The sequence below is a fragment of the Culex quinquefasciatus genome, chromosome 2 (assembly GCF_015732765.1).
Source record: "Culex quinquefasciatus strain JHB chromosome 2, VPISU_Cqui_1.0_pri_paternal, whole genome shotgun sequence".
Taxonomy (NCBI): Eukaryota; Metazoa; Arthropoda; class Insecta; order Diptera; family Culicidae; genus Culex; species Culex quinquefasciatus.
The window spans coordinates 57634572-57651685 of record NC_051862.1 but is presented as its reverse complement, the minus strand read 5'-3'; the positions used below and the strand labels follow the sequence as shown (position 1 = coordinate 57651685).

At 42.8% G+C, this 17114-nt stretch overlaps 1 protein-coding gene across 1 annotated transcript; it reads left to right on the top strand.

Annotated features, from left to right (window-relative positions):
- Positions 1–4425: 4425 nt before the first annotated feature.
- On the top strand, positions 4426–16852 carry LOC6038085 (RNA polymerase-associated protein Rtf1). The gene is made up of 5 exons (XM_038253854.1): positions 4426–4638; positions 4776–4979; positions 12923–14779; positions 14843–15269; positions 15998–16852. The coding sequence occupies exons 2-5, from the start codon at positions 4902–4904 to the stop codon at positions 16105–16107; spliced, it is 2472 nt and encodes an 823-aa protein (XP_038109782.1). The 5' UTR covers positions 4426–4638; positions 4776–4901; the 3' UTR covers positions 16108–16852.
- The last annotated feature ends 262 nt before the right edge of the window (positions 16853–17114 follow it).

The following is a 17114-nucleotide window of genomic DNA, read 5'->3' as shown; positions in this document are numbered from 1 at the left end:
GAAGTCTTCGGAGGTTGGCGGGACGCTGGCGCTTTCTTCTTCTTGTCCTGCTCTTCGATGTACTTTTTCCGCGCGGCACAGCCACGGAAATTGGCGCACTTGACACGTGCTTTGTGCTGCTGGGCGTTCTCCCCCAGTTGGTCTTTCCGCGGAAGATTGCACCTTTCGGTGAAGTGGGTCTCACCACACTTTACACACCGGGGTGGGAGATTGCAGTTTCTTGAGCCGTGTCCGAATTTCTGACAGCGGTGGCATTGGGCTGCGTCGGCCGGATTCTTCGTGTTCTTCCAGGTCGGAGATCGGGCGGTCCGGATATCCCTGAAGGACGATCTTCACTGGGACCTTCTCTGCAGGATCAAATGTGAAGAATTTGAAGTTTCGCAACTTCAACTTCTTCACCACCAAGTCGAAATGCAGCTTTTGTGGGTAATCACTTGCACAGAAGTTTTGCTAATTTTGAGACAATATTGAGTCCCTCAAGCAACTCGTCAACATCGTCAGCCAACGTATCCAAAACAAAAATTGGAGGTGGTCGTCGTTCCTTCGGAGAGTTACCATTTTTCTGCTTTCCTTGCTTGCGCGCAAGTTCATCATCGTCATCGTCGTCGCCAGCACTGCTGCTGTCACTGTCGGTGTTGTTTTCATCTCCACTCAGCATGTCAAATTTGTTGCTGGTGGGAATGTTGGAACGTGGGAACGACTGCTGCTGCTGCTGCTGCTGGCCGGAAGTGCTTCCGGATGCCCGGGTCGATTGTCTCGTCCGTACCGGGGACTCACGTGGACGGTATGACACGTGTAAAAATGAAGGATCGGTTACGTCACCGGGCACGCTCCCGTGCGCGATGGCGGTCGATGCGGCATTGGTGTGTTTACCTTTCTGCACTCTGCCGGTAGATGAACTTTGCGGGTTTTTCGAGGCCGCACTCGAACTGCCTCGGCCACGGTTGGCCCTTGGCATGCTGGAGGAGCAAACTCGCGGGTAATCACGGTAAATTACGGCGAAAAAATCGAAAAGTCTGAAGAGCTCCGAACACTTGACTGTTGCTGGCTGGTGTTGCCAGTCCCGATCTGCGTTTTTTTATTTGAGTTTGAAAATTATGCTATTTTTCCACTAAAATGCCAATAATTTCATTTAGATTTAACCAATTGGGATGGTTCTCCCTGTATTTAGTTCTAGATTTATTGTGAAGGCAGACAAAAATCAAAATACGAGCGCAACCTGTCAAAGCCTGTTGCGCCACGGGCTGATGTACACGCTTACGACAAACCACTAAATTTTTGTATGGCGCAACAGATTTTTTGCGGAACAGAAGAGATGCGCACTTCGGTTTGGTGGTGCGCGGATAATAGTTGCATTTTTAAGCCCTTTCAAATGCATTTTGAATTTTGAAATTAAATTTGGGGCCTAAAATGAAGCTTAAATGGCTCAAATTTGTGATATCTGTAGTTTTTTAAAGGTCCAATAAACCAAATTTCCAAATTTTGCTTTTTGGACCTTTAAAAAAAACTCCATATTATTATTGTTCACAACGATAAAGCGATAAACGAATAACGATAAATTTCTGAGTACAATGACTCTTTGTACGTCCGCAAAGGATTTAACACAGACAAACAGACGTGACACTCGAGAGCCGAACCATCGTCCTTCAAAAATCGAGCCTAAAACGGTTATTTCAAATGCAGTTTAGCTTCGGCATCCACTCACCCGGCGCTGATGGCGCTGCTGTCGTGACAGCTCGCCCGCCTTCTCAGTATGCGTGATGTGTTTTTATTTTGGCAAAGAAGAGCGTGAGCACGTGCGAGGCAGCAAATGAAAACAAATTTTTGATGGGATTCTGAAGAGCTTCGGGAACAAGGAGACAGGGTACCAGAATTGCGGGAAAGATTGGGACAGTATCGGCCGAGCCCAGATGAGCGGATGACTAGCGAGGACGTACCTTTTGCCCCAATAATAAACCGGTGATGCAAAATATCACATTAGAAACTAATGTGACCACCATGTCGATGTGACCTGCTCAAATGGTGTCGGTCCACCGAGGACAAAGTCGGGAATTACGTGTTTGGAGCATTGTTGCGGCATACCCGCGGGTGTCACAGCAAAGCCGTGTTTGGACACTTTCCGCTTATTGCCAATATTCTTCGCTCTTCCAGGTTGAACTAATGATCTTGGAAAGCCGCGGCATTGTTCTACCGGATTCTTAAGAAAAAAAAAGGAAAGGGAATCGATCGCCAAACCAGCGACCGAATTTTGCTGGGTTGGTTTTGCTGATATCAGCGAATTTTTTCTCTAAACCAGCGAAATTTTTCGCTGAAAAAGGTGGCTGCGCGAAATCAAATCCAGCAACTTGGTTTCGCTGGTTTGTTATTTCCGAAACGGTTTCTTTTCCAGCGAAAGTTTTCGCTGGTTTGATACACATCCTTCCGACAGCCGTCATAAATGTTTGTTATTGTTCACGTTCGGAAGCGATTTGTGGCAATCGAATTGCTTTAGGGGTTTTTTTCAAAACAAAAAAGCATGAAAAAGTTCTGCATCAAGTGTTCAGCATTAAAATACATACTCAACAGGTGAGGGTTCTTTTCAATGAAAAGAAGCACGTTTCCATAAAGTTCTCGCAGCAGAAAATACGGTGCAGTGAAGCTGGAGATGTATTTGTACTGCTGCATAGATGAGTGCACAAATTGTCGCAGGTGGCAGCAAGAATCGTAGGCGAGGAACTTGACCATGGCCGCGGAACAGTTTGTGCTGTGGCAAGTAAGTACAACCTGGTTTATTTTGGCATAGGCTTCTGCCACCAAAACAAAAAAAAACAAACGTCGGTGATAAAAACGCTGATCCAGTGCAAAAAAACACTGGTCCAGTGGAAACATTCGCTGAACCAGCGGATTTTTTGTCGGAACCAGTAGAATATCTCCTGGTTGATTTTGGTACGAGCTGCTGCCGCGGAAAAAAAAACCCGGACGTCAGCGATAGAAAACGCTGATCCAGCGTGAAGGAACACCAGTTCAGTGAAAAAATCCGCTGGACCAGCGAATTGTTTCCCAAAACCAGCACAATAATCTACTGGTTGATTTTGTTACGAGCTGCTGCCGCCGGAAAAAAAACCCGGACGTCAGCGATAGAAAACGCTGATCCAGCGTAAAAGAACACTGGTCCAGTGAAGAAATCCGCTGGACCAGCGAATTGTTTCCCAAAACCAGTACAATAATCTCCTGGTTGATTTTGGTGCCCTGCCGCTTTTTCCAAACCAGCGAGAAAATTTTCTGATTCTAGCAAAACTGATCCCCCAAACAGCGACATTTTTCACCAAACCATTTTTTTTTTTTCACTGGTTTGGTAGAATTTCATCGGTTTCCAAACCAGCGAAAAAAATTAGCGATTCTAGGTAATTTTTGTACAGGCTGAGAAATGAGCGACATTTTTCGCTAGTTTTAGCGAACTTTATCGCGATTTGGCGATGGATCCCCTTTCCGGAATTCCGACCACGAGAACTTAATCTCCAAGAAGATTGCAGTGGTAAAATCTTGTATGAAAGCCTCCTCCCGGTGCACCGTGACCTTGGCGGTTGTGGATTTAGATGAGATCCAATATTTTGTGGCCACTTCTAGCAATATCGTGCGCACGATAAGGACAAATTAGTTTTGAAATAATTTAGTCAGGATTTTTCGTCTCAGATGCTGCTGGTTGATCAAAAACAAAAACATCATTTCGATGGTGGCATTTGCTAGCACGTGGCTTGATTGTCTCACACATATAATGACAGATGCATGACAGTACGGTTTTACGTTTTTATATGTTTAGACCGTGTTTCGGCTGTTGCTCACTAGACAGCGTTGGCGTCACAGTGATTTTATGGATTTATTAAGGACGATGGATTTTGAAAATAATTTGTATGGAGAGTCTCGTCTGTTTGTCTGTGGATTTAATATGAATTTTTAAAGCAATTTTGAAAAAAATACTTCGCGGCCCTTCTTGACCTTCTTGACAGAAAAAGTCCTACTTGACAGCTCTTTTAAAGGGGACCACATATCTGGAGTTTTTTTTGAAAAGGTCCAATAAACCAAATTTCCAGTTTTTGCTTTTTGGGTGTTTTTAGAACCGCATTGAGTCAGGGGTATTGAAAAACACCCAAAAAGCAAAAACCGAAAATTTGGTTTATTGGTCCTTTTCAAAAAAAAAACTCCAGATATCCATTGAAAATATAGTCAATTTATTTTTTTGCATTAAAATGAAAAAAAGTAAACAGAAATGATTTTTAATCGTGTTTGCACATATGTAATAATAAAATATATTTTAATTTATTCTGAGTTTACATTTGCCTTCCGTCTGTTCATCTGTGACCTCCGGCAAGTCTTCAATCCCACCCCTACGTCGACTATTTTGACAGCTCCTCTGCAGCCCAGCCAACCGAAAAAGGCCTTTTAGCTGTCCACCAAATTTCCCACCGAAGAAGTTGTTGTCATTCTTGTGTGTGTCGTTGGCCAAAATCGTTCGAGAAGCAGGAAAAAGTTGGAATTTCTGCACTTTATCGGCCACCGTCGGTACCCCAATCGGTGCGTGCTTCTTCCGGTGGCGTTCGTGGAACTTTTCCACGCGGTTCCGTCGTTTCGTGCGTCCGTTTGCTGCCCGTTCCGTCGGAGGTAAGTTGACGGCGTTTTGCTTTCTTGCGCTTCCGTCGCCGCGGTGGCATCGCAAAATGCGCTGGCCAACACGCAAAAGGCACTAAAATTGCCCAAAATCGATTAAAATGATAATTTTTGTGTGAATTTTTTTTCAGATTGACCGTTCCGGTGTCGATTCCGGTCCCGGAGAGCGCGATTCCGGCTGTTACCGGTAGGAAATCTGCCAACAGCTAAAAATCCACCCAAAGCCTAAAGGAAATCAGAAATAAAAAAAATCCAAGATGGTGAAAAGGAAAACGCAACCGCTGATCGATTCCGAGAGCAGCAGCGATTCCGAGTCGGGGTCCGATCTGGATTCGGTAAGTTTTGTGAAAATTGGTTTGGAAAAATCGTAGATTTGATTTTAAATTTTTTTTTTCTTGAAAATAAGCATTTTTAAATGGGAAAGAAATTAAATGTTAGACAAATTATAAATTACATACAAAATACTGAATAAGTATCGTATTTTCTATTTATTTTTAAAATAAAATAAATATTCAAAAAAATCAATTCAATTCTAATTTTTGAAAAAGCGTTATTACCTTTATTTTTGACCGTATCAAATGTTCGGGCTATATAATTGTTTTCAGTTGATTAGACTTCCATTTTCATGGAAATTTTGTCGTTTTTTGAGAAAATATTTTTTTTGTCGCCTGATTTTCAGACCAATTTTAAAGAGACCTTGAATAATATTAGCAAAGGCCTAAAACCAAAAAGTAGTGTCGGAGGTCGCGTGGCTCTAACGGCCATTTGAAAACTAACCTCGGACTTGAATGACCTTAAGTTAAGTGGTTTTTAAACGCAAATAAATAAATAAAAATGAAACTTACCTGAGATTATAATCTTCTCCAAATTTTTGTACATCCAATAATAGTCACAATAAGTTCCATTCGATCCATTGGATTGATTGGACTAATCATGTCAACTGTCCATTATTCCAAACATCGCTGATACATTAGACCAATTATGCCAAACGTCCAATTTACTATTCAACTATTTACATTGACACCACCTTTAAACTATTGAAACAATAAAATATTTTTAAATGTTCGGTACAAACCAAGTTAACGAATGCCTGAAAAAGCTTTCATTATCCGAATGTTTCTTATCTCAATTCTTTGCGAGGATTTCGCGATATAAATTTGACGAGAAAACTAGAAAAGGTTCAGAACTGGTTTCAGTTGTAACACTTGTAACCAGGGTGACCACTCAAATCCCATTTTCAAATTCCCGACTATTTAAAGACTTTTCCAGAATGCTCAAATAATACGCATTTCTTATCTAAAGAATGATTTCAAACAAAAAACTTTCTATAAGAAAAGTCAATATTAACCACCGAAAAAAAATTAAATGAATTTAAAAATAATCCAAATATAGCCATTTTTTGTAAATACAGAAACTAAACAACAATTGAAAAAAACTTCACAAATGGAACTTCATTATTTATTCAGAGTAGAAACACAAACAATTAGTCTTTGAAAAAATTATCGAAAGTTCAACAATACTTATAACATTCATGTTATTTTTAAATTGACAAAAGTATAGCTTTTGATACTTCGTTTCAACTGGAAATGACAAAAAGTTAAAGATAACTGAACTTAAAATTTCGTTCCTATTTTTAAAATTTCATCATCATTTTAAATCAAAGAATGATTAAAACATAATTGCTTAAATTATTCATTCAAAGGATTTAGAAAAATGTCAAGAAATTCATAAAAAAATTGCCTGGTTCCCTTTTTAATTTTGTAATTTTTGATATTGTTTTTTTTTTTAAATCAATGTTAATTTATCTAGTGGTCAGTATTTAACTGTTTTTTTTTTCAATGAACATTTAGTTTTACCACTTATTTTAAGCAAAATGTTTGAAGAGACAATTTTTTTAAACAGTTTTGCAATAATTCTGAATTTCTTGGTTTATTTATTTTGCAATTTCAAAATTTTCTTTGTGTTTTAAAAACGTAAAAAAGCTTTTAAATTTTGGATTTTATTCGATATTAAAGTTTTCCGAAAACTGAAAATCTTGCTTTATGTATAGTAGTAATTTAACCATACTCACAAAAAAGTTTAACGGCAACATTAAAAAAAAAACATATTTTAATTACTTAAAGAATTTAGTTAAACAATTAAAAATATTTACCAAAAAACCATTGCCGAACTCAAGTTGGAATCTGTTTTCAAATATTCAATCTATGTGACAAAATGAAATAGAATCATAGTTCTAAGCTGACCGTTAGGCTCTATTTTTATATTAGTTTTTCATTAACTTTACCTCTTGTATGATAAACAAAAAATTTACAGAGATCATATGATTCATGAAAAATATTATGAAGATCTGTGTCAAAGACTCCAATATTAATTGAAATGTTGAATGTCTTAAACAGCTTTTCCATACTCAAATATATTGAAATAGTGAAAAGAACCTTAAATTTAAAGTAAGTTATTAAAGCAGAATTGAGTGAATTCAATTTGAGAATTGTACAAAATATTACAAAATTATTCAAGAGTTAAAAAATCAATTTTCAATCAAGCATGCTTATAATTCCCGACTTTTGACAAAAATCATAAATTCCCGACTTTTTCCCGATTTTTGGCGGATTTTGGCGAATTCCCGACTTTCCCGACTTGAGTGGCCACCCTGTGTAACAAATGACCAGTGGTCAACACCGATGATTTTTTGTTTCATCTTGAATTCCTTCGATAATGGTATAGTTCAACTATAGTTCGATTTCTTCGGGGTTGAGCGCTGCAGCCAGCGTCATTTGTCCATGGCGTAGTCTAGACATTTTCTCGGGTCGCTCATCCATCTTCGATTTTTTAATTTCATCCATACCATGAACTTGCCTTCGACTGATGTAAATGTGATCTTCAAAATATTCAAAACTTCTTTAAATGACATTTGCTTCAAAATCACCAATTTCATTACCTCTTCCGTAACTAGTACCCGTTTGGCATACTATACTTGATACTGTTGGTTAAGTGGTCCTCTATTTCCACATGGTGTTCCTGGGGAAATACGGAAGAATGCTTGACATTCTATTCAGCTTCACAGAATCAACTCCAGCGCAAGGGACAGGAAATCCAGACTTTAAAATCGATCATCCTAACCACCAGAACCTGTTCAATTTATCAGTTCCTCTCAGATTCCAAAATATCTATTTAGTTTTCTTCCAGTTAGTTTTCCTTCAGTTAGTTTTCCTCCAGTTAGTATAACTCGCCTTCACACAAAGCCGTCGTTTCTGGTTGCACCGGAAGCAAAGCAAGATCGCCCCAGCAGCTGGACACCGAGTTGCGGCTGAGGACAAAACGCAAAGGCCAGCAGAGCCAACCAAGACCCCTACACAATCCCCCTTCCCTCCCCATGCCTTGTCTTTAACATCAATCCCTTCCCTACTAACCCCGAGTAGGCCGCGGGTAATCGGCTCCCCTCCCACTAACATTTACACACAAGATCCTCTGTAATTATTAAGTTTTTTGTAATTACAAAAGCCGACTCGGTCCTAACCAGGTCCCAGTACCGAAAAGGACCTAATAAAAATAATTTTATGAAAAAACGTTACTTAATCCACCTAGGTGAATGGGGGCTTCTCTTCTCGGTTCATACAAAAATTTGTGTATTGAGAATGTACAAGTATAATATACATTGTATATATATATATATATATATATATATATATATATATATATATATATATATATATATATATATATATATATATATATATATATATATATATATATATATATATATATATATATATATAGACGATTCGTTGATTCAACTAAATTGCTAATATTATTGTTCACAATGATAAAGCTTAATTTTCTGTGTACCATGACACTTTATACGACCGCAAAGGATTTAAAATGGATTTTTAAAACAATTTAAAGAAAAAACTTTGTGATCCTTTTTGACAGAAAGAATATTACTTTACAAAGTATATAGCCTATAGACTTACTAAATCGAATGATATTTATACCAGTAAAAGTAAAATAGGCCTACGGTCTGTCGACGAAAATCCATGTAACCAGTGCACGCGAGCTGTCTAATGCTGTCACGGCTTAAAAACTAATGCAGTGCTCGAACGATTCATAATTTCCGTAAACTCTCTCCTCTCTCGCATTCCGCTCTCACATTCCGTAGCTAAAGCGAAAATTTAAGAAAGGGTAAAAGTGTATCGCTAACGGAGTCGATCGATGGCTCAAGAAAAGGTATCTAAGAACACATTACATATTGTCATTTCCCGAAATGACTTGACTTGTCTTGGCTTGGCTAAGACATTTTAGAAGCTATTCTGGACCTGATTTGAGGTCGGGTGGAATCTTTGCATGCTGGACGCGATTTACAAAGGGAATTTTATTTCCTAAGATGACATTCGAAGCACGATGAAAAATGCTTTCGAGTGAAGTATAATAGTTCTGGGTTTTTAGCCGGATGGGCGAACCAGCATGTGATAATGCCTTGGTATCGTCAAAAATACCAGTTTAGCGCAGATATTAACGACTAAGCTTAATAATTCGTCGAGATATGTATCTCAGTGGATTGGGTTTTGAAAGAGCTTTACAAAATGTGCAACATGCCAACATTTTGGTTGATTTTGGCCTCGTTTTAGTCGATTTGGAGGCGTCTGAATGCTAACAGTTTTCTTAAAGTGGCTGTAACTTTGGCAAATTTCAATGGATTTTTGTCCCGTTTCAGCCAGGGATGGAGGACATTCCAGACTACCTAGTTGTGCAAAAATGAAGCAATTTTGAAAATTTTTCATCGTTTTTGTTTTTTGATTTTAGTTTTGCAAATCGTTTTTCGTAAATATCTTTTGACAGGAAAGGGCTACGGGAAGATTTTCAATAGCGACTTATCGGAAGCTAAGAGGGATCGAATGCAACCGGAAGTGTCCAATCCGTTCAGCCATTTCCGAGAAATCGCAGTGACATTTTTGGCCAATTTTCAAGTGATTTTATATGGCATTCCTCGGAGAGGAAGCCAAAACTCGGGTTCCCCAAAATAAAATAATCTGCCGTAAACCAATTGCGACCAGTTGGTCGCGTTTTGTTGCACTCTTCTCAGCAAGTCGAGTCGGTGTAGTGAGCTAGGGCGCGCACCAGAGTTTTATTTTTGGCCGGTGTGTGCCCCGTGGGTTCGAATCTCGTTCTCTCCCGCTGCTCGCTCTCTGAGCTGATATGTTTGTTTTTTTCTCTCTGCGCGTAGTCGAGCAATCTTCCGGCCGGAAGGTGCTCGACTTGAGTTTTCGAGCAATCTTCCGGCCGCTCGACTTTTGAGGCTATTCTGGACCTGATTTGAGGTCGGGTGGAATCTTTGCATGCTGGACGCGATTTACAAAGGGAATTTTATTTCCTAAGATGACATTCGAAGCACGATGAAAAATGCTTTCGAGTGAAGTATAATAGTTCTGGGTTTTTTAGCCGGATGGGCGAACCAGCATGTGATAATGCCTTGGTACCGTCAAAAATACCAGTTTAGCGCAGATATTAACGACTAAGCTTAATAATTCGTCGAGATATGTATCTCAGTGGATTGGGTTTTGAAAGAGCTTTACAAAAATGTGCAACATGCCAACATTTTGGTTGATTTTGGCCTCGTTTTAGTCGATTTGGAGGCGTCTGAATGCTAACAGTTTTCTTAAAGTGGCTGTAACTTTGGCAAATTTCAATGGATTTTTGTCCCGTTTCAGCCAGGGATGGAGGACATTCCAGACTACCTAGTTGTGCAAAAATGAAGCAATTTTGAAAATTTTTCATCGTTTTTGTTTTTGATTTTAGTTTTGCAAATCGTTTTTCGTAAATATCTTTTGACAGGAAAGGGCTACGGGGAAGATTTTCAATAGCGACTTATCGGAAGCTAAGAGGGATCGAATGCAACCGGAAGTGTCCAAATCCGTTCAGCCATTTCCGAGAAATCGCAGTGACATTTTTTGGCCAATTTTCAAGTGATTTTATATGGCATTCCTCGGAGAGGAAGCCAAAACTCGGTTCCCTCAAAATAAAATAATCTGCCGTAAACCAATTGCGACCAGTTGGTCGCGTTTTGTTGCACTCTTCTCAGCAAGTCGAGTCGGTGTAGTGAGCTAGGGCGCGCACCAGAGTTTTATTTTTGGCCGGTGTGTGCCCCGTGGGTTCGAATCTCGTTCTCTCCCGCTGCTCGCTCTCTGAGCTGATATGTTTTTTTTTTCTCTGCGCGTAGTCGAGCAATCTTCCGGCCGGAAGGTGCTCGACTTGAGTTTTCGAGCAATCTTCCGGCCGCTCGACTTTTGAGGCTATTCTGGACCTGATTTGAGGTCGGGTGGAATCTTTGCATGCTGGACGCGATTTACAAAGGGAATTTTATTTCCTAAGATGACATTCGAAGCACGATGAAAAATGCTTTCGAGTGAAGTATAATAGTTCTGGGTTTTTTAGCCGGATGGGCGAACCAGCATGTGATAATGCCTTGGTACCGTCAAAAATACCAGTTTAGCGCAGATATTAACGACTAAGCTTAATAATTCGTCGAGATATGTATCTCAGTGGATTGGGTTTTGAAAGAGCTTTACAAAAATGTGCAACATGCCAACATTTTGGTTGATTTTGGCCTCGTTTTAGTCGATTTGGAGGCGTCTGAATGCTAACAGTTTTCTTAAAGTGGCTGTAACTTTGGCAAATTTCAATGGATTTTTGTCCCGTTTCAGCCAGGGATGGAGGACATTCCAGACTACCTAGTTGTGCAAAAATGAAGCAATTTTGAAAATTTTTCATCGTTTTTGTTTTTGATTTTAGTTTTGCAAATCGTTTTTCGTAAATATCTTTTGACAGGAAAGGGCTACGGGAAGATTTTCAATAGCGACTTATCGGAAGCTAAGAGGGATCGAATGCAACCGGAAGTGTCCAAATCCGTTCAGCCATTTCCGAGAAATCGCAGTGACATTTTTGGCCAATTTTCAAGTGATTTTATATGGCATTCCTCGGAGAGGAAGCCAAAACTCGGGTTCCCCAAAATAAAATAATCTGCCGTAAACCAATTGCGACCAGTTGGTCGCGTTTTGTTGCACTCTTCTCAGCAAGTCGAGTCGGTGTAGTGAGCTAGGGCGCGCACCAGAGTTTTATTTTTGGCCGGTGTGTGCCCCGTGGGTTCGAATCTCGTTCTCTCCCGCTGCTCGCTCTCTGAGCTGATATGTTTGTTTTTTTCTCTCTGCGCGTAGTCGAGCAATCTTCCGGCCGGAAGGTGCTCGACTTGAGTTTTCGAGCAATCTTCCGGCCGCTCGACTTTTGAGGCTATTCTGGACCTGATTTGAGGTCGGGTGGAATCTTTGCATGCTGGACGCGATTTACAAAGGGAATTTTATTTCCTAAGATGACATTCGAAGCACGATGAAAAATGCTTTCGAGTGAAGTATAATAGTTCTGGGTTTTTAGCCGGATGGGCGAACCAGCATGTGATAATGCCTTGGTATCGTCAAAAATACCAGTTTAGCGCAGATATTAACGACTAAGCTTAATAATTCGTCGAGATATGTATCTCAGTGGATTGGGTTTTGAAAGAGCTTTACAAAAATGTGCAACATGCCAACATTTTGGTTGATTTTGGCCTCGTTTTAGTCGATTTGGAGGCGTCTGAATGCTAACAGTTTTCTTAAAGTGGCTGTAACTTTGGCAAATTTCAATGGATTTTTGTCCCGTTTCAGCCAGGGATGGAGGACATTCCAGACTACCTAGTTGTGCAAAAATGAAGCAATTTTGAAAATTTTTCATCGTTTTTTGTTTTTGATTTTAGTTTTGCAAATCGTTTTTCGTAAATATCTTTTGACAGGAAAGGGCTACGGGGAAGATTTTCAATAGCGACTTATCGGAAGCTAAGAGGGATCGAATGCAACCGGAAGTGTCCAAATCCGTTCAGCCATTTCCGAGAAATCGCAGTGACATTTTTTGGCCAATTTTCAAGTGATTTTATATGGCATTCCTCGGAGAGGAAGCCAAAAAACCTGTTCAATTCTCACAATGACACCTTGGCCAGCTCGGACGGTAGAAATTTTGATTTGGCCTTCAGACATATGAAGCCCTGGTCCTTACCTGGTCGCAGCACCTAAAAAGACCAAATAAAAATAATTAAAAAAATAGCTTAAGAACAATTATTTCATTATTTTGCTAGAAATATACTGATTTTCCCAATGCTGCATTGAAAAATTTCTCGAGGGTACTCGACTCTGACGTCCGTAATTGAGAAACACACCCAACTAACAGCCTTTCCCCTGCCTACTTCCCTCCCCCACAGGAGCTGCTCTCGCTGGCCAAAAAGAAGAAGACAACCCGGCTGGCGTCCAACTCGCCGGGTGGCGCCGGCGGTGCCGACTCGGGCTCCGATTCGGACTCCGGCTCGGGGTCCGACTCCGACGGTGAACCCGCGGAGGCAAAGGCCGCCCCAGCGGCACCTGCCCAGCGCAAGAAGCGCGGTGCCAAGGCTGCTTCGTCGTCGGAGGAGTCGGAGGAATCCGAATCCGAAGAGGAGGAGGAGGAGGAGGAAGAGGAATCCGAAGGGGAGCAGAAGAAACCTGCTGCGGTGACTGCGGCGGCGGCGGCGCCGGCGACCGGGGTGAAGCGCAAGCAGGACGATGAGGAGGGGGACAAGTCGGAGCCGGAAGAGGGTCAGGTTTCGTCGGAGGGGGAGTCGGGGTCGGGGAGCGAGGATGATGAGAGTGGCAGCGAAAGCAGCAGCGACGATTCCGAGTTTGACGATGGGTACGACGAGAATCTGATGGGGGATGAGGAGGATCGGGCCCGGTTGAACGGGCTGTCGGAGAAGGAGCGAGAGACGGAGATCTTCAAGCGTATCGAGCGGCGTGATGTGATGAAGACGCGGTGGGAGATCGAACGGAAGTTGAAGCTGGCCAAGAAGGCGGAACGGGCAAAGGACAAGGAATCGCAGCCGCCGCGGAAAAAGAAGAAGAAGACCAAGAAGGTGAAGCAGCAGCAGCAGGCAAAGGCACAGCAACAGAAAGAACAGAAGGAACAGCTAGAGAAGAAGAAAGCGAAGGCTCCCTCGCCGGAACCGGAAGAGGAATCTCCGGCACCGTCCGGTGCTGCCCAGCGTCAGGACGAGCACGAGGACGCTTCCGAGGGTGAGGTTGATAATGAGAGTGTACTTTCTTCGTCGCCGGAAAAGTCCGGTAAGGATGCGGAATCGGGCGGTACGTCGGACTACTTTGATCCGAAGGAGCGGTCCAAGGAGCGCAAGAAGAACGTCGAAGCGAACCGAACGGATGATAAACGAAGCAATGCCATGGCCATGCTGAAGGCCAAGCGTGAGGGCAAAGCGAAACGAGAGGAGGAGGAAGCCAAGCGGGAGGCGCAACGCAAGGCTGAAGCGGAAGATCGGGACGAGCTGGAGGACGTGCCCGGGGGTAGCAAGTCTTCGCAGAAGCTCAAAGCTTCCGACATTTACTCGGACGATTCGGGTAGCGATTCGGACGAGGGTGAGAAGAAAACCGGTACAGCACGCTCACGGTCCGGCTCGGCAAGCGGAAGCGGATCGGGCAGTGACAGTCGATCTTCTTCGGACAGCGAAACCGAGGGCAGCGATGCGAAGGAAAAGAAGAGCAGCTCCGGGTCGAGTTCCAGCAAAAAGGTGGTCGCAATCAGCACCCGGGACGAGCTGAACAAGCTGCGACTGTCGCGACACAAGATCGAACGGTTCATCGCGCTGCCCATGTTCGACACGATCGTGCTCAACTGCTTCGTGCGCATCAACATCGGCAACAACAACGGACGGCCCGTCTACCGGGTAGCGGAGATCGTCGGTGTCGTGGAAACCGCCAAAATCTACCAGTTTGGCCGGGGTCGCACCAACAAGGGCTTCAAGCTGAAGCACGGCAGCCAGGAGCGCGTCTTCCGGCTGGAGTTCATCTCTAACCAGGACTTTACCGACAGCGAGTACCAGAAGTGGCTCAGTGTGTGCGAAGCCACGGGGACGCCGATGCCGTGCGTGGACATCATCGACAGGAAGGCGAGCGAAATCAAGGAAGCCATTCAGTACGAGTTCAAGGACGCCGACATCGACAAGATCATCGAGGAGAAGAACCGCTTCCGGGCGCACCCGACCAACTACGCCATGAAGAAGACGCTGCTCATGAAGGTAAGACCCTTACTAAAAGACCCGAACCCTTTTACTTACCAAGATCCCCCGCCTCCCACGTAGGAACGCGACGCGGCCCAGCTGCGCGGTGAGGACGACCTGGCCCGCGATCTCAACACGCAAATCCAGGAGCTCGAGGAGCGCGCCTCCCACCTGGACAAGCGGCGCAGCAGCAGTATTAGCTTGATTTCGTACATCAACGATCGGAACCGCAAGCGCAACGTCGAGGACGCCGAGAAGGCCATCATGGAGGAGATCCGGGCGACGCGCGGCATCAAGATCGAAGATCCGTTTACACGCCGCCAAACGCAGCCACGCATGTCGTTCAAGGCGAACGAGAAGCGGGACGAGCCGGAGGCGATGCAGATGCCCGCGCCACCGCCGCCCGGCCAGAAGAAGAAACCGGACGAGAAGCGGGCCTCGTCCAGCGCGGACAACAACCTGTACTCGCTGCATGATTTCGAGATCGATCTGGACGTGCCGCTGCCGAGTAAGTTTCCTGTTTGGGTTGTTTTGTTTGTTTCGTTTCAGGGACTAGCTACCGAAAAAAAAGGATCGAGGATGGCAAGAAGACTTGAAATCTGGAACGAACGGCAGAAGCCCATTGAAAAGCATTTTACCAACTGAAAACTCGGTTAATGACACAGCGGGTCGTTTCTTCAACTAGAAACGTCAGCGAGTGAAAACATTCGAAGCTGAGATAGAAGAATTCTACGCGAAGCTGGAGCAGAAGTTCTACAGCTATCCGCAGACGGATCTAAAGATATGTGGAGCATGTTCTACCCCCGGAAAGACAAGGTTCTGTGAGCGGCGTAATTGTAGTCCTTTTCCCACTTGCTCACAAAACCGGTGGCCGGTTTTCCATCTTTCCTTTTTTTAAAAATAACAAAAATATTCGGTGTCTTTTCGCAGCTAACCTGTTCTACTCCGGCTTGCTCAGATTGTTTTCTTGATTATCAAGTGACAGCCAAAAGAGAGCTGTCAGAACAAAGAGGGTGAGGCTGCCCCTGTCAGATCGGTCAGACCGGTCAGACCAAAGAGTAAAAGATAAACAAATCCAAGATAGTCACGATGTTGGTGATCACAAATTAGGCAAAGATAATTTTGAATCAACATTTTTTTTCAGCTTAAAACATGTTTTGAATGATTAAATCAATTAAAACAAGGTTGTACCGAATTTATCTAAATTGTTTCCTTCCATTTTGCCTCTCATTCCAGTCAGCGCCGTCAATGTTCTTCCGAAGCCGGTGGAGAAACCGGTCAAAGAGTCCGGTCCGAAGCGCTCGCTCAACTTGGAAGACTACAAAAAGAAGCGGGGCTTGATCTAGAGGCGCACGTATCGGCTACTACTACTAACCACTATTGGCTACCATCTACGATGACTAATTTAGACACGCCAGGCTGGCTGGAGAGTAGCAATAGGACGTAAGTGCTGTAAAACTACTACTACTACTACAACTACACAAATATAATTGTGGAAAAATCAATTGCAACACGAAATCACAAAAAAAAACACACACACACACACATCAACAACAACAAACTATTAACGTGGTCACAACTCAGGCGGGTAACGAACAAAACAAAACAAGAAGAGGAAAAAACACGAACGGCTTAAGTTTTCTCCGGGTCCGGTTCCGGTGAAATCGGACAGTGGTTATCATTTTCGTACTCAACCACACCACACCCAAATGAAAACCACAAATCATACGACACGGCACGAAAGAATTTGTAAAATGGCATCGGTTACTTCCGCTTTGGCGGCGCCCCGTAGGAAAAGGATTGTGCGAACGAAGCAGATGGAAAATTAAGCAACCCCCAACTAGCGTGTACACATACTTTAATAATTACTAGCTTAGACTGTCTTCTGTAGTTTAATTTATTTTACCATCCTTTTTTTTTAAAGATATCGATGATTACAGTTGTGTAGGATAATCTAACGATGATTATAAAGAAGAAGAAAAAACTGCAAATAAAATATTGTATTGCGCATTCTGATGATGTAAGGTTTAGCAGCAAGCGTTAAGAAGAAAAAAATAAATAACAAATTGAATTGTTATGATTCAGGTAGAACTGTTCGGGTTTTGCGTGTTTGACTGCTCGATAGCAATTTGAAAGAACCTCCCTGATGTCTCATTATGTAGTATCCCTTGTAACGGCTCAGAGGTCTACCCAAGAGAATCCTCTCCAGCTCAACTCGCCGCTACGTCTGGAACATTGGACAGTTTGCTCAAATCGGACAGTCTCTTCGCGCAGGCTCCGTGATGCAGTACTCACTGCTAACCCTGCTACCTTTTCTAATAAATTAACCTAAATTGAATTGCTAAAGAAAGCT